General features: G+C 41.3%; 1 protein-coding gene across 3 annotated transcripts in view; it reads left to right on the top strand.

Moving 5' to 3' along the window:
* LOC134348689 (inactive dipeptidyl peptidase 10-like) overlaps positions 1-24,864 on the top strand; it is a 927,397-nt gene that overhangs the window by 844,547 nt on the left and 57,986 nt on the right. For all 3 annotated transcript variants that reach the window (XM_063052476.1, XM_063052475.1, XM_063052477.1), the window contains 3 exons: positions 3,673-3,764; positions 20,123-20,170; positions 23,657-23,778. In XM_063052476.1, the coding sequence (XP_062908546.1) occupies positions 3,673-3,764; positions 20,123-20,170; positions 23,657-23,778 (262 nt within the window). The remainder of the gene's footprint in view (positions 1-3,672; positions 3,765-20,122; positions 20,171-23,656; positions 23,779-24,864) is intronic.

The raw sequence follows: 24,864 nt of genomic DNA, 5'->3' as shown, positions 1-24,864 counted from the left end.
GTTTAGTGTAGCACTTAGCCATTATTGCCTGAAACATTGGGGAAATCAAAGCTTATAATCATAAAATATGATTCCTGCACAATATCACCTCAGAAATTATTGCTTCTGAAATTAATATTCAGCATTAGTTCATGACCAAGTTTAAAAGATTTATAGCTGGATCTATGTATAGTTCATCATCTTGTTCGTGGCTACAATTTTTAATGTAAAAATAGGCTTGTCTTCCTCTGAGTCATTTAACTAGAAGTGCATTCCTGTTAGGAGTTGTTGACCGACTATATGGTAAACCTACTGCTTTCCAAAGTTAATTAATGTTTAATGTTCTCAGCACTGAAATCACTTTACTATATGCGTGATTTGATCAGGGCACTTTGGCATGGTACTGAATCTGCAGTTGTGGCCTGCAACGCCAGACATCCCACCTCTCCCGGAAGTTCCGAGAGTCTCCCGTATATTAATAGTGCTACCTCCCTGAAATGAGTTTCTGCAGTGTGAGATGTCTGCAACGCTGACTCGGTGGCAGTGGCCTTTGGACCAGCTTCCCTCATCTTAGTGCCTTGTAGCTGCAGACTCAATTTCAGGGACTCGGTGATTTGCTGTTTAATATTCTGTGTGTTATTTGTTCACTTCTTGTTGTTAGTGTGATCTGTTCTTTTTCACACATTTAATGGTCGTGTGGATTTTTTCTATAATCAGGTTCTATGGTGTTTCTTTGTTTTGTGGCTGCCTGCAAGAAACAAATCTCAAGGTTGATAACTGAATGCATACTTTGATAATAAATGCACTTTGAACTTGGAACTTTGGAAGCAGGTTTCAACACAATAATGCTACTAGCAACCATATTTACTGTAACAGGCCTTTATAAGCCTTGAATCTCTATATCAAAGTTTAAGGGGAGCATGAGGGAAACTCCACTCAGAGGGTTATGAGAGTGTGGAATGAGCTGCCAGCACAAGTGGTGCACACAAGCTTGATTTCAACGTTGTGAATGAGGTTCAACTGAGTTGGAACATGTTCTATCCCCAGGAAGAGGAAGGGCAGGGATCAGAAGATCTCAGAGGCAAATTCTCAAAAAGTAGTAGGACTAGACAGCCTTGAGATGAAAGCTAGAATTCAACTCCTGATGTGCTACAATAATAAAATCGAATCTTCAATGTATTAGATTAGAATAGATTAGATTCAGCTTTATTGTCATTGTGCCGAGTACTTTATACTTTATTGTCGCCAAACAATTGATACTAGAACGTACAATCATCATAGCGATATTTGATTCTGCGCTTCGTGCTCTCTGAAGTACAAATCGATAGTAAATATTAAAAACTTAAATTATAAATCATAAATAGAAAATAGAAAATGGAAAGTAAGGTAGTGCAAAAAACCGAGAGGTAGGTCCGGATATTTGGAGGGTACGGCCCAGATCCGGGTCAGGATCCGTTCAGCAATCTTATCACGGTTGGAAAGAAGCTGTTCCCAAATCTGGCTGTACGAGTCTTCAAGCTCCTGAGCCTTCTCCCGGAGGGAAGAAGGACGAAAAGTGTGATAGCTGGGTGGGCCGTGTCCTTGATTATCCTGGCAGCACTGCTCCGACAGCGTGCGGTGTAAGGTGAGTCCAAGGATGGAAGATTGGTTTGTGTGATGTGCTGCGCCGTGTTCACGATCTTCTGCAGCTTCTTCCGGTCTTGGACAGGACAACTTCCACACCAGGTTGTGATTCACCCTAGAAGAATGCTTTCTACAGTGCATCTATAAAAATTAGTGAAGGTTTTAGGGGACAGGCTAAATTTCTTTAGCTTTCTCAGGAAGTAAAGGCACTGGTGGGCCTTCTTGGCAGTGGACTCTGCTTGGTTGGACCAAGTCAGGTCATTTCTGATATTGACCCCGAGGAACTTAAAGCTTTTGACCTGTTCCACTTGCGCACCACCGATGTAAATGGGATCATGCGGTCCGCTACTCCTTCTGAAGTCAACAACCAATTCCTTTGTCTTGCTGACGTTGAGGGATAGGTTATTGTCTTCGCACCATGCCACAAGGTTCTTAATTTCCTCTCTGTACTCAAACTCATCATTACCCAAGATACAGCCTACAATTGTGGTGTCATCAGCAAACTTATACAGAGTACAGATACAAAGCCAATGAAATGCAGTTACCATCTGATCAGAAATGCAAAGAATAGTGTTATTTACAAAATAACTGTGAATAAAAAGTAAGTGCTACAGCACACAATTATAAAAGTACTGAGACAGTACAATATGGGTGCAATACTGCTTAGCTCTGTGATGTGAGGTTCAGCAGGCTCACAGCCTCAGGGAGGAACCTCTTCCTGTGCCTGCTAGTGCGGGAGTGGAGGCTCCTGTAGCGCCTACCAGATGGGAGGAGAGTAAAGAGTCCATGGTTAGGGTGAGATGCATCCTTGATAATGCTTTTTGCTCTGCCCAGGCAGCGTTTATGGTAGATGTTCTCAATGGTGGGCAATTGGGTGCCGATAATTCACTGGGCAGTTTTCACCACACGCTGGAGTGCTTTGTGGTCTGATACGGGACAATTGCCATACCACACTGAGATGCAGTTGGTGAGTATGCTCTCAATGGTACAGCGGTAAAAGTCCGTCAGTATCTTGGGACAGAGGTGAGCTTTCTTGATGCTGTTGCGTCTTGTTGACCAGGATGGAGGAGTTCAGGGACCAAGTGAGATCCTCGGAAATGTGGACACCAAGGAATTTGGAGCTTGATACACGCTCCACTACAGCTCCTTTGACGTAGATGGGGACGTGAATGTGGCTCCTAGCATGCCTGAAGTCCACAATGATCTCCTTGGTCTTCTGGGTGTTAAGGGCCAGGTTGTTGTTGGCACACCATGCAGCCAGGTGCTGGACCTCGTCCCTGTAGGCCGTCTGGGTCAACGTCTGAAACGTCATCTGGTGTATTTTAACAATTCCTTACAGTCATGTGCATCTGTTGTTCATATAACAACAACATACAGAGTCAGAATCAGTATGTGAAAAATACCAGAATTGATTGTGGTTGGGTGCCAAACATAAAACACAGGACAATACCACAACAGACAGCACAATGGCACAGAGTAGGCCTTCCAGCCCTCCGAACTGTGCCACCCAGCAACCCTAGCAAAACTACAAGACAACTTACAATAGAACAATTACGCTACCAACTGCTACGTCTTTGGACTGTGGGAGGAAACTGGAGCACCCGGAGGAAACCCATACGGTCACTGGACTGTGAGAGGAAACCAGAACATCGAGAGGAAACCCACGCGGTCACGGGGGGAACATTAGAGGGAGCAGTGGAAATTGAACCCTGGTCATTGGTACTGTAAAGCATTGTGCTAACCCATGGAGAAAAGTATTATTTGTCCTGTGACTAAAACTTATATCTACCATAAGACTGAAAAAGAAATTAAAAATTATGTTTCCAACTTCAAGACGACTCATAAAGTAAATTGTGAATAACGAAACCGAAGCGCAATCCTTTGCATTAATAAAGGATGGAATATTAATCATCATACAATTATTTTGAGTAATGTATTTTCATGTATGTAACTTTCAATGTTAAGGATGTTGACTGGAGATAATTAGCTCTCTTCATTACTGTGTCTGAGGGTCTGTTACTCGCTGATCATGGCCTTTGTGTTAATAATCTCTCCATTTAAAAATTGCAGCCAAAAAGTGAACTAAGCAGCGTGCGACACCTGACATCTGGAAACTGGGAAGTCACACAAATCCTTGGATACGATGAAGTTCATCAGAAAATGTGAGCCTTTTGTGCACTGTAATCATTTACCCTTCTTGAATATTGACAACAATTGCAGTGAGAAAATAACTAGCTGTCTCTGATACTTTCACTTTAATAGGAAGATGTAATAAATCAAACGACTATTTCTTACATAATAGACTTTTTCACTAACATGAGAAAGTCTGCAGATGCTGGAAATCCAGAGCAACATATACAAAATGCTGGAAGAACTCAGTAGTTCAGGCAGCATCTATGGAAATAAACAGTCGACATTTTGGGCCAAGACCCTTCATTAGCACTGGAAAGAAGGGCGAAAATGCCTGAACAAAAAGGTTGCGTAGGGGAAAGAGGCTAGCTGGAAGGTGATAGGTGAAGCCAGGTGGGTGGGAAAGGTTAAGGGCAGGAGGAGAAAGAATCTGATAGGAGAGGAAAGTGGACAATAACAGAAAGGGAAAGAGAGGGGAACCGAGGGGGACGTAATAGGCCAGTAAGAAGAAGTGAAACATCAGAGTAGGGAATAGAGGAGGGAGGGTGGAAATTTGTTAATCAGAGGGAGAAATCTATATTCATGCCATCAGTGTTGGTGTAATGACATAACCTAGCTCGACCGCAGCTTGCATGAAGATCAGGTCTGTTGAGCTCCATTGCTTAAGAACAAAACGTGCATGGCATCATGTAGCAGATGCAAGATGTAGGTGAATCTGTGCATGCAGCTAATTGATAGGCTCAAAGGTCAAAAAAGACCATGTGTACTTTTTGGTGCTGTTGATTGGTGAACTAGGTTAGGAAATTCACTACACAACTATTAATTAATAATAATAATAATAAGTACTTTATTAAGCCCAAGTGGGAAATTTTTTCGTTACAGCAGCAACATTTAAAAACACACTTAGCAATCTGCAGACTTAACTAATAATAGAGTACAGAATAATAATATATGTCTCTGTCCACTCAAACAGTCTAGAAGCTGGGTATGGTAGTACCACAGTCCAGGAAATGTATGTGTAACCAGGTCCCAGTTAAGCACAAAAACACTGCACTTCCAGTATTCCCTTTGGGTCTCAATCAGTGCACCAATCTCATCCATCTTATTTCCCAAGAACCCCACACCTCCCATGACGGAAGGTCTATATTTCCTCCTCCAAGCCTCAACCTTCGCTCTGGCTCTGCAGCCTTGCTGTTGTCTCCCACAGGATCTCAGGCCACACTCCGGGCAGTAGCGTCAGTTCACATAGTTCAATCAGCTGGTCTCTGGAATAACCACGAGGTTCGCTCAGCCTTCCCTCCAAATACAAGTTATCCACCACAAATGGTCCAGAATGACATACAGGAAAATATGAAAATAACATAAATTAATATGAAAACTTACTTTTTATTGTCTCTGCACAAACAACAATGTAAATATGTTGATCCTGGGCTAACAACTTAAAACATGAATTCTACAGTTCCATCTATACCAATACTCACTCAGACAATTTCTCCAATTTATGACACCAAAGTAGAATCTCCAGTTGGCCAGATGATCCCTGCTTCGAACATGGGGCTTCCTTTGTGATGCTTAGTCTTTGGAATTCTTGTCCGTTTGTGTTTGAAGCCCCTTACTTTTAAACACCTTATATCAGTTCAAATATTGTGCTTCCATCTTGTTGGCTCGAGGTCATCTGATGACCTATGACAGATTTCCATTAGATGTAGTCCACAGGCTACACAACTTTGTGCCTTCGGTGACTTCTTTTGCTCTATTCGAGTCTGGTTCAGACCAGTCAAACCTGGTCACTCAGACACTGGGAGATAATGAGACTACTTCTGCAAACCTGCCAACGTACACAATATACAGCTTCTCTGAGAATGATTTCAGGTTTAGCAGATTAATATCAGAAACACCTTATGTCTAAGTTCAACTGCTCTGATGAGATTATCCCAGAGCAAGAGTCAGGTTGTCAAATCATTCACAAAATGGAGATTACAGAGCAGCTTCACAACATGCTAGCCTCCATTCCTCAAGCACATGGCAAGAACAAAGACAATTAGTTTGTCTATTTCCACTGCCTTGACCAATTCAAGTTCAATGTTTTCTTCCGTATTTTAATTCCTTCATGACCAACAGTGCCACACTCTTAAAGAAGCCATAAGATGAAGTTTATATACATGGTGTCTCCAGATAGAAGACATCCATACTGCAGTTGCTGAAGCTACTGTGAGTGGGTGATTATAGGGTTATCTGATTACTTCTCTTCCTGTGCAGACTGCAGGGAAATGGCTTGTGGTCACTATAAATGGATTCCCTAACAATCAATCCAGATTCAGAATAAGGCTTATGCTTATTGTCAATCAACAGATGATGTGAAGTTTGGTGTCTTGTGGCAGCAAAACAGTGCCGACATAAAGTTACTGTAAATTACAAAAATAAATAACGGAAAAAGAAAGGAAGTAAAGGGCGGTGTTCATGGAATAATGGATCATTCAGAAATCTGATGGCAGAGAGAAGAAGCCATCACAGAATTGTTGAATGTGGGTCTTCAGGCTCCTGTAGCTATTCCTCTACAGTACTTGCTTCGTTGCGACAATACAATATATGAGTTTATGTAACATTTATGGTAACGGAGAAAATGCTGGAATTTAAACATAATGGGACGTTGGTATATATGTCAAGAAGTATCTGAAGTTATTCAACATATGTTAAGTAAGTATATGAGATACTTGCCTTTATTATCCAGAGTGTAGTATATAAGAGTGAGGAGATACAGCTACAAGTAAGGCACAGGGAGTTATAAACTTAGTCAGCTCCATTATGGGCACAAGCCTCCATAGTATCCAGGACACCTTCAAGGAGCAATGCCTCAAAAAGGTGGCATCCAACATCAAGGAGCCCCATAACCCAGGACATTCCCCCTTTTCATTCCTTCCATTAGGAAGGAGGCACAGAAGCCTGAAAGCACGCAATCAGTGATTCAGGAACAGCTTCTTCCCCTCTGCCATCTGATTCAGTAACTGGTGTGTCCCCCTTGTACAGCAATAACTTCAATCAAATGTTGATCAGTCCTGCACATCGTCCTGGAGGTATATAAACAATTCTTCTTTACAAAATTATGTCAACTCCAGGGTGTTGGTGTGCTTCCTTGTCTGCTTCAGGTCTACCACAAAATTTCTGTAGGATTAACGTCAGGATTTTGACTCAACCATTCCAAGTCATGAATCTTCTCCTTTTTAAACCAATCTGTTGTTGATTCACTTTTGTCTTTCAGATCATTGTCTTGTTGCATTATCCAGCTTCTATTAACCTTCAGGTGATGGATTGCTACACCAAAATTCTTCTATACAATGTCCTGATGCAATTTTGAGTTTGTTGTTCACTCAACAATTGCAAGCTGTCCAGGCCCTGAGGCAGCAAAGAAACTATAAACTCTGATGCTTCTTCCACCGTGCTCACAGTCGGGATGAGGCTTTGGTGTTGATGTGTAGTGTCCTTCAAACACAGCGATGTGCATTTCTGCCAAAAAGGTCAACTTCTGTCTCATCTGTCCACAGAACATTGTCCCAGAAATGCTGTAGAACATGCAGGTAGTCTTTTGCAAACTTGAGGTGTGGAGCAATGTTTTTTTTTGGAGAGCAGCGGTTTTCTCTGTGGTGTCCTTCTATGAACACTATTCTTGTTCAGTGTTTTTCCTATAGTGGACACATGAACAGAGACTTCAGCAAATTCAAGAGATTTTTGAGGATCTTTTGCTGTTACCCTTGGGTTCTTTTTCAGCTCCTTCAGCATTGCACATTGAGCTCCTGGTGTGATCTTTGCAGAATGACCACTCCTAGGGAGAGTAGCAAAAGAGCTGAGTTCCCTCCATTTGTAGCCCATTTCTCTTACTGTGGACTGATGAACACTCAGTTCTTTAGAAATGCCTTTGTAGCCTTTTCCAGCTTCATGCTTCTCTACAATTCTTCTAAGCTCACCTGAAAGTTGTTTTGTTCAAGGCATGGTGCACGTAAACAGATCTTTCTTGAGAAGAGCAGGCTTTGTCTACAAGCCACACCTCCATTCCCATCTCATTGATTGGAACACCTGACTCCAAAGACCTTAGTTAGACCCCACTTGGAGTACTGTGTTCACTTCTGGTCACCTCAGTACAGGAAGGATGTGGATTCTGTGGAGGGAGTGCAGAGGAGATTCACAAGGATGTTGCCTGGATTGGAGACAATGCCTCATGAAAATAAGTTGAGTGAACTTGGCCTTTTCTCTTGGAGCAACAGAGGATGAGAGGCGACCTGATAGAGGTGTATAAGATGATGCGGGGCATTGATCGTGTGGATAGCCAGAGGCTTTTCCCCAGGGCTGAACTGGCTAACGCAAGGGTGCATAGTTTTACGGGGCTTAGAAGTAGGTACAAGGAGGATGTGGGAGGTTAGGTTTTTCACACAGACAGTGATGAGTGCATGGAATGCACTGCCTGCAAAGACGTTAGAGATGGAGACAATAGGGTCTTTTAAGAGACTCTCAAATAGGTACATGGAGCTTAGAAAAACAGAGGCCTATGCTGTAGGGAAATTCTAGGCAGCTTCTCGAGTAGGTTACATGGTCGGCACAACATTGTGGGCCGAAGGGCCTGTAATGCACTAGATTTCTATGTTCTCTGTTCAAATAGCTCATGTAGAAGGCTGGAGGTTCACATTTTTCCCAACAAATACATGTAATATTATATATATATACACACACACACACCTCAGTTGAAGTAGTATGCACATTTCCAGTTGCCACATTAAGAAATAATATGATTGTAGTCATAGTCATAGTCATAGTCATACTTTATTGATCCCGGGGGAAATTGGTTTTCATTACAGTTGCACCATAAATAATAAATAGTAATAGAACCATAAATAGTTAAATAGTAATATGTAAATTATGCCAGTAAATTATGAAATAAGTCCAAGACCAGCCTATTGGCTCAGGGTGTCTGACTCTCCAAGGGAGGAGTTGTAAAGTTTGATGGCCACAGGCAGGAATGACTTCCTATGACGCTCTGTGCTGCATCTCGGAGAAATGAGTCTCTGGCTGTATGTACTCCTGTGCCCAACCAGTACATTATGTAGTGGATGGGAGACATTGACCAAGATGGCATGCAACTTAGACAGCATCCTCTTTTCAGACACCACCGTCAGAGAGTCCAGTTCCATCCCCACAACATCACTGGCCTTACGAATGAGTTTGTTGATTCTGTTGGTGTCTGCTACCCTCAGCCTGCTGCCCCAGCACACAACAGCAAACATGATCACACTGGCCACCACAGACTCGTAGAACATCCTCAGCATCGTCCGGCAGATGTTAAAGGACCTCAGTCTCCTCAGGAAATAGAGACAGCTCTGACCCTTCTTGTAGACAGCCTCAGTGTTCTTTGACCAGTCCAGTTTATTGTCAATTCGTATCCCCAGGTATTTGTAATCCACCCTGACCCCCTGGATAGAAACAGGGGTCACTGGTACCTTAGCTCTCCTCAGGTCTACCACCAGCTCCTTAGTTTTTTTCACATTAAGCTGCAGATCATTCTGCTCACACCATGTGAGCAGAGGGTAAGGGTGCAGAGAAGACTCACCAGGATATTGCCTGGGATGGAATGCTTCAGCTACAAAAAAGGTTGGATCAGCTGAACTTGCTTTCATTAGAGCTGAGAAATGACCTGACTGAGGTTTGCAAAGCAATGAGGGGCAAACGATGAGTGAATATTCAGAATTCTTCCCCTTAGCAAAGGTATGTACAACCAGAAGTCATAGGTTTGGTAGTAGGTAAGTTAGAGCGGATTTAAGGAAGAATTTTGTCTTCAGCCGGAGGTTGAAAGCTGGATCTCACCGCATCAGGGGTTGGTGGAGGCAACATCTCAGTATTAAACTGAGCATGCAAAACAGTGTGACACAGAAAGTTACAAGTGAAGTGTTAGGATGAATACATGGGATCATAGAGTCATAAAAAAGTACAGCATAGAAAGAGGCCCTTCAGCCCATTCTAGTCCCTGCCAACCATTTAAACTCCTGTTCCCTTCGACCATCGCCCTCCATACCCCTACCATCCATGTACCTATCCAAACTTTACTTAAACATTGGAAGACCACAATTTGTGCCGATTGGTGATAACATATCCTCCTCGCTGATCAATACTGAGGATCTAACCTGGTCCCAATATATCGATGCAGTTATAAAGAAAGCAAAACAGTGGCTATACCTTATTAGGAGTTTGACAATTTCGAACGAGGTTGGAGGCAACATCAGAAGGCAGGGTCCGCAAGACATGACTTCCTACAAAGTGAAACCCAATAGCATGAATGGTAGCAATGCTTCACTACCAGATGAACTCAACACCTTCCATGTACGCTTTGAAAGGGAGAACATAACTACAGCTGTGAAGATCCCTGCTGCACCTGATGACCCTGTGACCTCCGTCTCGGAGGCCGATGTTAGACTTTCTTTTAAAAAGAGTGAACCCTCGCAAGGTCCCAGTGGAGTACCTGGTATGGCTCTGAAAACCTGTGCTAACCAACTAATGAGAGTATTTAAGGACATTTTCGACCTCTCACTGCTATGGGCAGAAGTTCCCACTTGCTTCAAAAAGGCAACAATTATACCAGTGCCTAAGAAGACTAATGTGAGCTGCTTTAATGACTATCGCCCAGTAGCACTCACATCAACAGCGATGAAATGCTTTGAGAGGTTGGTCATGACTAGACTGAACTCCTTCCTCAGCAAGGACCTGGACCCATTGCAATTTGCCTATCGCCACAATAGGTCAACGGCAGACGCAATCTCAATGGCTCTCCACATGGCTCTAGACCGCATGTGGCCCTCCTTTGTTCATCCATGTGTCTATCTAAGAGTCTCTTAAATGTCCCCAATGAATCTGCCTTTTCCACCACCCAAAGCCCCACATTCCATGTACTCAGCACACTCTGTATATATATATATATAAAAAGCCTCTGTATTTCCTGCTGAAGCCTCCATTGGTCAGTGTTGGCCATGGATGTTGTGTTCTTACTGCTTAGATACACAAGCCAGGGTAATCCAATATGGAGAGCAAGCTGTTACCCAGACATGGAAAGCTCCTCCTCTCCACGCATTAACCCAAAGGAATGGCAGAGACTGATACAGTTTAGCACCAGCAGGAATTGCCAGTCACTGTTGAACTCAACGTAGGACTGCCTTAGGGACTCCAGCTTTGGATTTTTCCCAAGGGTTTATTCCTGAAGCTTTCCCCATGAGCAGGTATAATAGCAAGGCAACAGAGATTTGAGATCAGAGTTTCCTTCCCCTGGATAAGCTGCCAACCATGGCTGACAAGCTCCATCTGCCCGAAACAACTGGTTTTAAGGTGCTTAAGGAATTGGTAGAGCGAGGCTATTTGAGATGCTCACCTTTGGGAGCATTTTAGAAGTAGTGGGAGCTTATTCCCATTACTTCTCCTAGCTATGACAACCATAAGGAACCATTTTTCTGCAATCAACATAAAATTACATCCTCTCGTATGAGCCATTTCCACCCTGAGAAAAAGGTGCTGTCTATTACCAGTTGCCTTTACCCTTTACGTCAAACTCAAGAATGCTGAAGAATGCAGACAACCATTACTATATAGTTGTAACTATTACATTATAATTTTGGATTATAGAAAAGTAGAAGTTTACAGATACCACTGTAATGGTTTTTTTTTGCGTGTCGCACCAGACAGTCAGCCATTCTTGTCTGGCGCGTGGTGTCAGGATTGGTCTCCTTTCGGATTAACCGGGTCACGGTATGAACGTTCCTGACTCGACCCTTTTTTTTTTACGAGGCCGAGTTGCTAGCTCGACGCTCAACCCGGCACGGATGGAAGGCGTGCTTGGGGGTGTGGCCCAACTTGGATTCGAACTCGGAAGCCTTCACTCTGGAGTCCGGCGCTGATGCCATTGCACCACCAGCCACCACCACTGTAGTGAGCCCATATCTCAAATAACGATGAGTCAGAGAACAGGATGGAAATAGAGAGCTTACTGACATAGTGTCATGAGTTGATAAGAGTTGGTGAGACCACACTTGGACTATTGTGTGCAGTTTTGGGCTCCTTAGAAAGTATATACTGAAATTGGAGAGATTTCAGAGAAGATTCACGAGAATGATTCCAGGAATAAAAGGGATACCATATGAGAAACGTCTGGCAGCTCTTGGGCTGTATTCCCTGGAGTTCAGGAGAATGAGGGGAGATCTCATAGAAACAAGCTGAATGTTAAATGGCCTGAACAGAATAGATATGGCAAAGTTATTTCCCATGGTAAGGGAGTCAAGGAAAAGAGGGCACAATTTCAGGATTGAAGAGCGTCCATTTAGAACAGCAATATGGAGAAATTACTTTAGTCAGAGGGAGGTAAATCTGTGGAATTTGTTGCCACAAGTGGCTGTTGCCAAGTCACTGAGTGCATTTAAGGCAGAGGTAGATAGGTTCTTGATTAGCCAGGGCATCAAAGGGTATGGGGTGAAAGCAGGGGAGTAGGTATGACTGGAAGAATTGGATCAGCCCATGATTGAATGGCGAAGCAGACTTGATGGGCCGAATGGCCTACTTCTGCTCTTCTATCTTATGGTCTTATGTCAACAAAACAAAAGTGCTAGTCATTGATTTCAGGAAGGGGGTGGGAAGTAAACATACACCTGGAGATTTGAGGGTTGCGAGCTTCAAGTTCCGAAGTATGAACCTCCCCAATAGCCTGTCCTGGTGATGACACAGCTAAGAACGTTCACAAACACCTCCACTTCCTCAGGAGGCCAAAGAATTTTGGCAGCCACTGTTGACTCTCACCGATTTTTATTGATGCGCAGTGCAGCTACTGCTCTCCGCATGATTGCAAGAAACTGCAGAGAGTTATGGGCACAGCTCAGCACATCTCTCTATGGGCTCTGTCGATACTTCTTGCTGCCTCAGTGAAGTAGTCAGCATAATCAAAGATACCACCGTGCCAGACACTCTCTCGTCTTCCCTCTTCCATTGGGCAGAAGATGCAAAAGCCGAAAAGCACGTCACACCAGGCTCGATGACCGCTTCTACCATTCTGTCTTCAGATTCTTGAACAAGAGCTCTTGTATGAAAATATGAACTCTTGGTCTCAAAATCTACCTCATTGTGATCTTGCACTTCATTGTTTACCTGCACTGCACTTTTTTGGTAGTTTTTACAGTTTATTCTGCATTGTTACCTTGTTCTACCTCAACAAATGGTGTCATAGCCAGGGGAAGCCTTTACATGTGGCTTAGCTACTTAGCCCGGCAGAACCGTTTCCACTGACAGGAGAAGGGCAAAGGCAGGTTACTGGCGCCTTCAAACTATTTGCTTTGGGCAGATGGGGCTCGTCAGCCATGGTTGGCTGCTCATCGAGGAGAAGGAAAACTCTGATCTCAAATCTCCACTGCCTTGTGGCTATACCCACTCAAGCAGAAGGCATCAGGAGTAAACCCCGAGATTTGACTGATTAGACATGTAAAAAATTGTCCTTCAATGTATTTAGAAAAAATCTGGAGCTAGAGTCCCTAAGGACCCCCTACGTTGAGTTCAACACTGACTGGCAACTCCTGTGATGCTGCCGGTGCCAAACTGCATTAGCCTCTGCTGTTCCTTTGGGCTGATCAGATGCATGAAGAGGGGGAGCTTGCTACATGGGGAACAATTTGCTCTCTATATCGTACTGCTCTGGCTTGCATATCTCTCGTGTTGTTTTGGCTGGCATATCTAGATAGCTAGGACACAACATCCATAGTCAACCCTGAGTGACGGAGGCTTCATCTTAATGCACTGTGTAATGATTTGATCTGTATGAACTCTATGCAAGACCAGCTTTTCACTGTATCTTGATACAGTCGACAATAATAAACCAATACTAATACCAAAAGCAGTAGTGGGTTATTTAACCCTTTAAGCCAGCTCTGATGTTCAAAACAATTGTGGTTAACTACCTATTTCAACACATACACCTTAATACCATTTATATCTAGAGATCTTTATGTCCATCTAAATGTATTCAACAACTTGGCCTCCTCAAACATCTGTGGTTAGTTATCCCAACCAATACAGGGAAAGAATAATCAGGAAAAGGTGGGACACCCATTAGGGACCAAATTGACAATCTGCATATGGAGCTAAAGAACATTAAGGGCATGGGTTTTCAATGTACAGTGACATGCAAAAGTTTGGGCACCCCTGGTCAAAATTTCTGTTACTATGAATAGTTAAGTGAGTAGAAGATGAACTGATCTCCAAAAGTCATTAAGTTAAAGATGAAACATTCTTTTCAATACTTTAAGCAAGATTAGTGTTTTTTCGTTTTGTACAATTTTAGAGTGGAAAAACGGAAAGGAGCACCATACAAAAGTTTGGGCAGCCCAAGAGATTTGAGTTCTCAGATAACTTTTACCAAGGTCTCAGACCTTAATTAGCTTGTTAGCACTTTGGCTTGTTCACAGTCATCGTTAGGAAAGGCCAGGTGATGCAAACTTCAAAGCTTTATAAATACCCTGACTCCTCAAACCTTGTCCCAACAATCAGCAGCCATGGTCTTCTAAGCAACTGCCTAGCACTCTGAAAATTAAAATAAATGATGCCCACAAAGCAGGAGAAGGCTATAAGAAGATAGCAAAGCATTTTCAGGTAGCTGTTTCCTCAGTTCGTAATGTAATTAAGAAATGGCAGTTAACAGGAATGGTGGAGATCAAGCTGAGGTCTGGAAGACCAAGAAAACTTTCCAAGAGAACTGCTTGTAGGATTGCAAGAAAGGCAAATCAAAACCCCTGTTTGACTACAAAAGACCTTCAGGAAGATTTAGCAGACTCTGGAGTGGTGGTGCACTGTTCTATTGTGCAGCGATACCTGCACAAGTATGGTCTTCATGCAAGAGTCATCAGAAGAAAACCTTTCCTGCATCCTCACCATAAAATTCAGCATCAGAGGTTTGCAAAGGAACATCTAAACAAGCCTGATGTATTTTGGAAACAAGTCCTGTGGACTGATGAAGTTAAAATAGAACTTTTTGGCCGCAATGAGCAAAGGTATGTTTGGAGAAAAAAATGTGCCGAATTGCACGGGGGGTGGATCGATCATGCTCTGGGCTTGTGTTGCAGCCAGTGGCACGAGAAACATTTCACTGGTAGAGGGAAGAATGAATTCATTTAAATACCATCACACTGTCTGTAAAAAAGCTGAAGATGAAAAGAGGATGGCTTCTACAACAGGATAATGATCCTAAACACACCTCAAAATCCACAATGGACTACCTCAAGAGGCGCAAGCTGAAGGTTTTGCCATGGTTCTCACAGTCCCCCGACCTAAACATCATCGAAAATCTGTGGCTAGACCTCAAAAGAGCAGTGCATGCAAGACAGCCCAAGAATCTCACAGAACTAGAAGCCTTTTGCAAGGAAGAATGGACGAAAATCCCCCAAACAAGAATTGAAAGACTCTTAGCTGGCTACAAAAAGTGTTTACAAGCTGTGATACTTGCCAAAGGGGGTGTTACTAAGTACTGACCATGCAGGGTGCCCAAACTTTTCCTTCAGGCCCTTTCCCTTTTTTGTTTTTTTTGAAACTGTATAAGACGAAATAAAAAAGTTTTCTTGCTTAAAATATTAAACAAATGTGTCATCTTTAACTTTATGCCTTTTGTAAATCAGGTCATCTTTTACTCACTTAGCTATTCACAGTAACAGAAATTTTGACCGGGGGTGCCCAAACCTTTGCATGCCACTGTATATCCACATCACTATGGAGATGAACATTGTTGTTGAAAAGTTTATGGGGAGCAATGTTGGAATTGTAGAACAAATAAGCATTGAAAATGAGGAGGAGTGACATGATTTAGTAGGCTTAGGTGTGGAAAAGCTTGTTTGTGTGTCTCTCAGGCTATGACAGGGGGCGAGGAAGGAGATTGCTGGGACTCTGATGCAAATTCTTTAAGTATTTTCTGGCTCAGATGGGATGTCAGATCATTGGAGGACAGCAAGTACTTTCAATAATAACATATAACTTGAAGGGGGCCAGTGCGCCAAAAGAAAGCTTTTGATATATTGGCCCTCATAAATCAATGTATTGAGTACAAAATATGGGATGTTATGTTGAAGTTGTATAAGACATTGGTGAGGCCTAATTCGGAGTATTGTGTAGTTTTGGTCATCTACCCACAGGAAACATATAAATAAGATTGAAAGAGTACAGAGAAAATTTACAAGGATGTTGCCAGGTCTTGAGGACCTGAGTTAAAGGGAAAGGTTGAATAGGTTTGGACTTTATTCCCTAGAACGTAGAATTTTGAGGGGAGATTTGATAGAGGTATACAAAATCCTGAGGGGTATAGACAGGGTAAATACACTCGGGCTTTTTACCACTGAGGTTGGGTAAGACTACAACTAAAGGTCATGGGTTAAGGGTGAAAGGTGAAATGTTTAAGGAAAACAAGGGCCAACTTCCTCACTCAGGGTGGTGAGAGTGTTGAACAAGCGGCCAGCAAAAGTTGTGGATGCAGGGTTGAGTTCAACATTTAAGAGTAATTTAGACAGGTATGTGGTTGAGCAATCCTGGGTATGACTCTAAACTGCAACCGGTGATGTGGCTCTAATTGGGGATTTTCAGAGCTTTGGAGAAAGTGGTGTTACCCCTTAGTCATTCATTGCTCCCAGGGCCACTCTGACCCGGAACAGTAGCACCTGCAAGGGTTCCTGCTCAGGATACGAGTGAAAGCCAACGGTGGATCTGGCAGGATCAGTAACTGAACTAATGACGGAGAAGGCGGATGAGCTAGGACCTCAAATGTCAATGGTTATAGTATAGGCAGATGAACATTTGTGGGAAGAGAAATGGCAATTTCTTTAGTTCGTCCAACGGTAGGCAATAGCAAACCACCGTTACAAGCTGCTAAGAAAACCATGGTCAAACTCACAAAATGTATCACAAAACAACAGCGTCAGGAGGATCATCAAGACATCTCTGAAGATGCTTCGCTCAGTAGGGTTGATTCTAGGCAGCAGGGGATCCCCGACCATCACCAAGCTAGTGGTCATAAAATTCAGGTAGCACAAAAGAAAATTATTGCCACTTGGAATGTAATAACCCTATATCAAGCAGGAAGATTGGACAATGTGATAAATGAAATGGAAAGACTAAAGATTAACATCATGGGAATTAGCGAAGTTTGTTGGATAGGTGCTGGAACATGTCAGAATAGAAATAAAACACTAATTTATTCTTGTGGAACATCCCATACTAATGGAGTAGGAATTCTTATGGACGAAAATATGGCAAAAAGTGTTTTAGGACATTGGGCAATATCAGAAAGAGTGCTCCTTGTTAGATTCAGAGGACAACCATTTGATTTAACAATTATACAGGTATATGCACCAACAACAGATGGAACAAATGAAGATATAGATAAATTCTATGAAGAGCTTGAACAAGTAAAGAATGGATGCAAATCTCAAGATATTGTTATTGTCATGGGAGATCTAAATGCTAAAGCAGGACAAAGTGCTGATGGAAATACCACAGGAAAATTTGGACTAGGGCAAAGAAATGAAAGAGGTGAGAAATGGGTAGAATGGTGCAAGATGAATAATCAGGTCATTATGAATACCTACTTTAAAAACCATTCAAGACGCTTGTGGACCTGGAAAAGTCCAGGTGATAATACTAGAAATCAAATTGACTTTATTACTATAAACCAAAGATTTAGAAACTCAGTGACTCAGTGCAAAACATATCCAGGTGCAGACTGTAATAGTGACCATACCCAGTAGTATGTCATGTAAAAGTAAAACTTAAAAACCTAAAGAAGCAAAAACCTGAACAATCCCTTGACTACTTGCAATTAATTAAAGAAGAAAACTTAAGACAAGTATTTACAATTGAAGTAAGGAATAAATTTCAAAGTCTAGAAATAGAATCTGTTGAAGATGATAGCAACCATGTAGAATGGAATTAAAGAATACCTTGGTAGAATCAGCAAAGTCAGTGATTCCTAAAAGAGAAAAAAGAACAAAGAATAAATGGATGACAGATGAAATCAAAAATCTAATGGAAGAAAGGAGATGGAAGAAAGCAAATCCTATAGAATATAAGTCCTTAGATAAAAAAGTTAAAAGCTTATGTCAAAAAGCCAAAGAAGAATGGTTACACCAGGAATGTGAGCAACTAGAAAGAATCCCTATTACTGATCCTAAAAGGTTACATCAACAAATCAAGAATATCACTGGTAAAAAGCTCCTCTGTTCTTCAGGTGGATGTTTGAAAGCAAAGGACGGTACCATTATCATGGAAGAAGATGAGATTATGAACAGATGGACTGAGTGTATTCAGGAATTGTTTGAAGATGATCGAGCCAAAAAACCAGAAATTAAAAAAAACATTGAAGGTCCAAGTATTTTAAAATCTGAAGTTCGTAATGCAATAAATAAGATGAAGAAAGGAAAGGCAGCAGGTCCTGATGAATTAGTAATAGAACAAATTCTCGCCCTTGAAGATTATGGAATTGAAAAGCTTACTGATTTAATCAATGAAATTTATGAGACTAGAATAATACCAGAAGAGATGAAAGAATCTGTATTTATCACTCTTCCTAAGAAACCTGGAGCAATAGAATGTGAATTACATAGGACCATAAGTTTAATGAGTCATATCAACAAGGTACTTCTAAGAATTTTGATAACAAGAGCTAAAAGTAAGATACAAGCTGAAATAGGCAAAGAACAATGTGGTTTGGTGAAAGACAAAGGTACAGGAAATGCAATATTGATGTAAGGATACTATCAGAACGAGCTATTCAAGTGCACAAAGATTTGTTTGTTTTATCGACTACACAAAAGCATTTGATAAAGTGAAGCACAATAAGTTATTTGCAATATTACAGGAAACTCTAGATCTAGATTCGAAAGACCTCCGCCTATTCAGAAATTTGTACTGGGAATAAACTGCCGCTGTAAGAATAGATGGAGAAGTGAGTCAGTTTACGAAAATCAAGAGAGGTGTTAGACAAGGGTGTGTTTTCTCTCCTGATTTATTTAATGTGTACAGTGAAACAATATTACAAAAAATGAGACATCTTGGGAATCAAAGTTGGTGGTGAAAACATCAATGATTTCAGATATGCAGATGACACTGTGTTAATTGCAAGTATGGAGGAAGAACTACAAAACTTAATTGATATAATTGTTCAAGAAAGTGCAAAAATGGGTCTATCTATCAGTTGCAAAAAGACAGAATGTATGGTGATATCCAAAAAGAACGAGAATCCTATATGCAGGCTGAGAATAAATGGGGAAGACATAAAACAAGTACAAAACTTTTGCTACTTAGGAAGCTGGGTGACATCAGATGGCAGGTGCGACATTGACATCAAAAGAAGAACAGGGATGGCAAAAGACACCTTTACGAGAATGAAGAGTATACTGACCAATACTAAACTAGGCATGACAACCCGCCTCAGAGTACTGAAATGTTGCGTTTATCCAGTTATGTTATATGACTCAGAATGTTGGACAATATCTAGTAACATGAGGAAACGAATTGTAGCAGCAGAGATGTGGTTTTTAAGGAGGAGGCAAAGAATATCATGGATGAAACGATTATCTGACGAGGATGTCATGAACAGAGCAAACACAAAAAGAGAAATAATGTATGAGATCATGAAAAGGCAATGTAACTTCATTGGACATGTGATTAGGAAAGAGGAGTTAGAATGCACAGTAATCATGGGAAAGATTGAAGGGAAGAAAGCAAGAGGAAGACAAAGACAAATGATGATGGAGACAGCACCAGCGAACTGGAAATGAATACCAATGAATTGATCCACTTGACCTGAAACAGGAGTGCGTGGGCCATGACAGTCAAACCTCAAACTGGGCACAGCACCTGATGATCATGATGTGGTTGAGAGGGATATGGAAGGCTACGGTCTGGGTGCAGGTCGATGGGAGTAGGCAGGTTACTGGATCAGCATGGACTAGTGGGCCAAAGTGCCTGTTTCCATACTTTAGTGTTCTGTGACCATTTTATCTCAAAATGCTAATGTAGCCAGAAAATTATTATCCATATTTTCATACATAGCGTGAGTGACTATTTCACTAGTACAGTAATCTATTGGTGTACTTTGGATCATCAGAGAGCTATTGCATCAATGCAAGGTTGTGAGTTGTTTCCCCATCCCCTTCACAATATGTGAAATACGTCACTTAGCAAAGCATTGTCTGCACAATAAACTTAACCTGGCCAAATAAAGATGATTCTAAACATAGTTTTGTCAAGGAAAATTATTATGTTAAGCAAATCTGTTGGTTTAAACAAAAAAGTGCTAATATATTTTTGTCATCTGATGATTTGCCTTTCCGATCTCATCCACTAGATACTTTCTGAGTACAGAAGATTCCCCAAGATCAAGACAGTTGTACAGGTGAGCAGAATTCAGTCATATCATACCTGTTTAAATAAAAAAAATTGTTTCCAATATGGTATGACAATTAAATGAGTGCAAAATGTAATCATTTTGAAAAACAAGAAGGCAAAAATCTTTGAACTCATGAACTTTGCTAATGAAATATCATCTCTCTCTGGGCACCAGTTTTAAACTTGGTGAAAGGGTCTTCATTTAACTTGCCTCATTGATTTTTTTTACAGAGTTAGCTAATTTCACTTTATTTAATGTCCATGTGCAGATCAAAGTAGATGCACAAACAAATCAGTGACATTTCTCAAATGCACAAATACAAGTTAAATGATACTGTATCTAACGTTATGCATGTGTGTCTGAAACTGCAATTTACAATAAATAATACAACTGAAGGAATGGTTAACTGGGAAGGAGGTAAAATTTCCTCGAGGAAGGTTATGTTAAACTAACAATAGAGAACAGTGCATAATCACAAAGAAGTAGATAAATTAATACTTAAACTATTTAAACTGTCTACTCCCATTGACCTGCATGGGGACCATATTCCTCCATACCCCTGCCATCCATGTACCTATCTAAGCTTCTCTTAAACGTTGAAATCAAACTCGCATGCACCACTTGTGTTGGCAGCTTGTTCCACACTCTTACAGCCCTGTGAGTGAAGAAGTTACTATATCTATACCCCTCATAATTTTGTATACCTCTATCAAATCACCCCTGAATCTTCTACATTCCAAGGAATAAACCTTCCGTGGACTCAGTTTACACCGCACGCTGTCAGAGCAGTGCTGCCAGGATAATCAAGGACACGACCCAGCCAGCCAACACACTTTTCGGCCCTCTTCCCTCCGGGAGAAGGTTCAGGAGCTTGAAGACTCGTACAGCCAGATTTGGGAACAGCTTCTTTCCAACTGTGATAAGGCTGCTGAACGGATCCTAACCCAGATCTGGGCTGTACCCTCCAAATATCCGGACCTGCCTCTCGGTATTTTTGCACTACCTAAGTTTCTATTTTTCTATTTTCTATTTATGATCTATAATTTAAATTTTTAATATTTACTAATTTTTACTATTTTAAATATTTAATATTTGTAATCCAGGGAGCAGGAAGCGCAGAATCAAATATCGCTGTGATGATTGTACGTTCTAGTGTCAATTGTTTGGTGACAATAATGTATAAAGTATAAAACTCCTAACTTATTCAATCTCAGGTCCTCCAGTCCTGAGAACACCCTTGTAAATGTTCTCTGCACTCTTTCTTCCTTTCAATCTGATGCAAAATAATTAATTTTATATTTTGAATAAAGTATCACTCCTTGTAGAACACTATCAAGTCTCAATTTTGAGTTCCAATTCAATTTTAAATCCAATGTAGGAAAACAGAGTTGGCATTGTGAACGAATACTTCATGTACAATACGCCAGGCATCCAGTCAAATCTCTTACATTGCCCACATCCGATAAAATGGAAAGCTGGCTCTCTGAATCCAAGATGAGAGCAGATAATCAGCGGTGAATCTATTCAAAAGCTGTGAAAACTATATCAGAATTAAATGGACTTCCGTCTCTCACAACAGTAGTTGCGATGTCTGATTTTAAACTCAGATCAATTTTGTGCTGTAACTTAAAAGTTAAAATGCATATTCCACTTCCCTCTGTCTGTGCAGTATTCTATAACTGCAAAGATCCTTGATAAAAAAAAACTTAAAATTAGGACAAAGGATGCAAATGTGGGAATGTTAGACACCAAGTGTTTATTAGAAAGAATTGAATTGAGAGAAATGAATCAGTACATAGCAAACTCATGTTCTGTTCATGGGCCATAATCTGCTTTTTCCTACTTCCACATCATTGGAGTTCAGTATCTCAGTAATTCTCCCACAACCAACAATGTGCTGACATTGTCTCTTCACGTGGTGATGTAATGTTTGCAATTAAATTCCCAAGATCGGAGAACATCTCAACCTGATCATCAACCATCTGAGAGTCACATTTTCCGAATTATTTCCAACATCTCCCTTTCTCCAGTATTCTGATGGAGTTATTGGCACTCTCTCTGGAAGTTGGAATCTCAAGCTTTTCTGGTTTCATTAGCTTAGCACTAAGTACTACACTGTCAGAGATAGTGTTGTTTGCTGCACTATAGGAAGGATGTTGAAGCCTTGGAGAGGGTGCAGAAGAGGTTTACCAGGATGCTTCCTGATTCAGCGGCATGTGTTATCAAGAAAATTTTTTACTCAGAGATGCCTGGAATCTGCCGCCTGACATGATGGTAGGGGCAAATATATCAGAGATTTTTAAGAGAGGTTTAGATAGGCACATGGATGTAAGGAAAATGGAGGGATATTTACATGGTGTAGGTAGGAGGGATTGGTGTTTGGGTGTTTTTGATTTCCTTTTTAGTTGGTTCAGCACAAAACTGTGGGCTGAATGGCCTGTTCCTGTGCTGTACTATTCTATATCACCATTTTTTTTTAAGATGTATAATTGAGTTAGATATACGTAAATAGTCCCATGGTAATACTTTGAAGCACACCAGGTGAATATGGGACCAGTATTTAATCTCAATCAATATTACCTAAACTAATTGTTTCATCATAATGCTGTTGATTCTTGTGGGAATTTACTATGTTGAGAATGGCTGTTGCGTATCTTGCATTACAACAGTGGGAACACTGCAAAAAACATCACAGCCTGCTTTGGATATCCAGAGGTTACAACAGGTGTTGAACGATTGCAAGTATTTCTTTCAATAAACTGTTATCTCAAACTATCTCAAACTGGCATCTAAATGTGAGCCATTCTGTTTATTGACCTCTCCTGTTCATTTGGACTTTTGATCATCTGTAACTTCCTCTGGTTCCAAAAGTACTTAATCAAACTGAAAATTCAAATGCAACTTTATCTCGCTACCCAGATTTCCCGTGTTCCAGGCACGAGTTGCTATTTCAGATTCTCAGCATTATGCTCACTGGGGTAATTGTTCATTTGTTACGTGCCATGTCTGACATGGGCGATCATGATCTTTCCATCTCCATCGATGTTATTGTCAAATATTTCTGCAGAAGTGGTTTGCCATTGCCTTCTTCTGGGCAGTGTCTTTACAAAACAGGTGACCCCAGCCATTATCGATCCTCTTCGGAGACTGAGTCCCTGGCGTCAGTGGTCACGTAACTAGGACTTGTGATATGCACCAGTTGCTCATACGACCATCCATCACCTGCTTCCATGGCTTCATGTGACCCTGATCAAGGGGCTAAGCAGGTGCTACACCTTACCCAAGGGTGCCCTGCAGGCTAGCGGAGGGAAGGAGCGCCTTACACCTCCTTTGGTAGAGACGTACTGTATCTCCACCCCGCCACTTTGTTGGGGTAATACCTGGTTCAATATCAAATTCAATTTGCATCCGTTTTTCAGTCACAGATCATCAGTACAAAATAAGTTCATTGTTTCTGTTCTAAACTTACTTCTTTATTGTTCTGTTAAACAGTGTTCACACTGCAGGATCATTTCACCGCCAGTGTCTTTCCTGTAATTTCCAGAGAGAGAACTGCACCTACTTCAGCGCCTATTTCAGCCCCAATAATGAGCACTTCATTCTGCACTGTGAAGGTAAGCTTGAAGTTTGTTGAGAAGTACAATAAGAACAATTGGTTACTATTCTTTCCATATTTGAGACGTCCTGATTCAGCTGTTGCAAGCAAGGAAAATACTGTTTGTGATTTATTCAAGAGAAACTTTCCTGCCTATCGTGGGTGAAATTTCATGTGCATTGATTTAACGATAGGAACTCCATTAGTCTATACAACCATTGTATTGGTTGCCAGCTTACCGTTAAAGTTTTGAGTGATTTCATATCCAGTTAGTGCAGGTGGCATGGCAGTATAGAGGCTAGTGCAATTGCTTTACAGCAACAGCAATAACCATTCAGGGTTCGATTCCCACCGCAGTCGGTAAGGAATTTGTGTGTTCTCCCAGTGACCGCATGGGTTTCTTCCAAGTGCTCTGGTTTGCACCCACATTCCAAAGGTGTACAGGTTGTTGGCACTGGAGTCATGGTGATCATAAGGCACAAGAGCATAATTAGGCCATTCGACCCATCAAATCTGCTCTATCATTCCATCATGACTGATTTATTATCCCCCTCAACCCCATTCTCCTGCCTTCTCCCAATAACCCTTGTTGCCCTTGCTCATCAAGAGCCTATCAACTTCTGCTTTAAATATACCCAACGACCTGGCCTCCACATCTATCTGCCGCAATGAATTCAATGAAAACTGGCTAAGGAAATTAGTCCTCACCTCTGTTCTAAAGGACATCCTTCCATTCTAGTCCCAGACTCCCCAACAACAAGATACATTCTCTCCATATCCATTCTAGCTAGACCTTTCAATATACAATAGGTTTCAGTGAGATCCCCTCTCATTTTTCTAAACTCCGGCAAATACAGGGGCAGACTCCTGTGAGTTGGCACTTGTGATCCGCCCACTAGAGCAGTTGTTGACGATAAACAAAACAGTGCATTTGACTGTATGTTTCGATGTACATGTGACAAATAAAACTAATCTTTCAACTTAACTTTGGAAGTCCACTTGGTAGGGTTCAGCTACTTTTATTCCTTTTGGATTATGAATGAGTAATATACAAAGGAATGCCCATTTAAAGCAAAGTTAATATTTCAAGTTCCTAATCTTTTAG

This window comes from Mobula hypostoma, chromosome 6 (assembly GCF_963921235.1).
Source record: "Mobula hypostoma chromosome 6, sMobHyp1.1, whole genome shotgun sequence".
Taxonomy (NCBI): Eukaryota; Metazoa; Chordata; class Chondrichthyes; order Myliobatiformes; family Myliobatidae; genus Mobula; species Mobula hypostoma.
The sequence above is the reverse complement of the archived record's forward strand: the minus strand, read 5'-3'. Positions and strand labels throughout refer to the sequence as shown.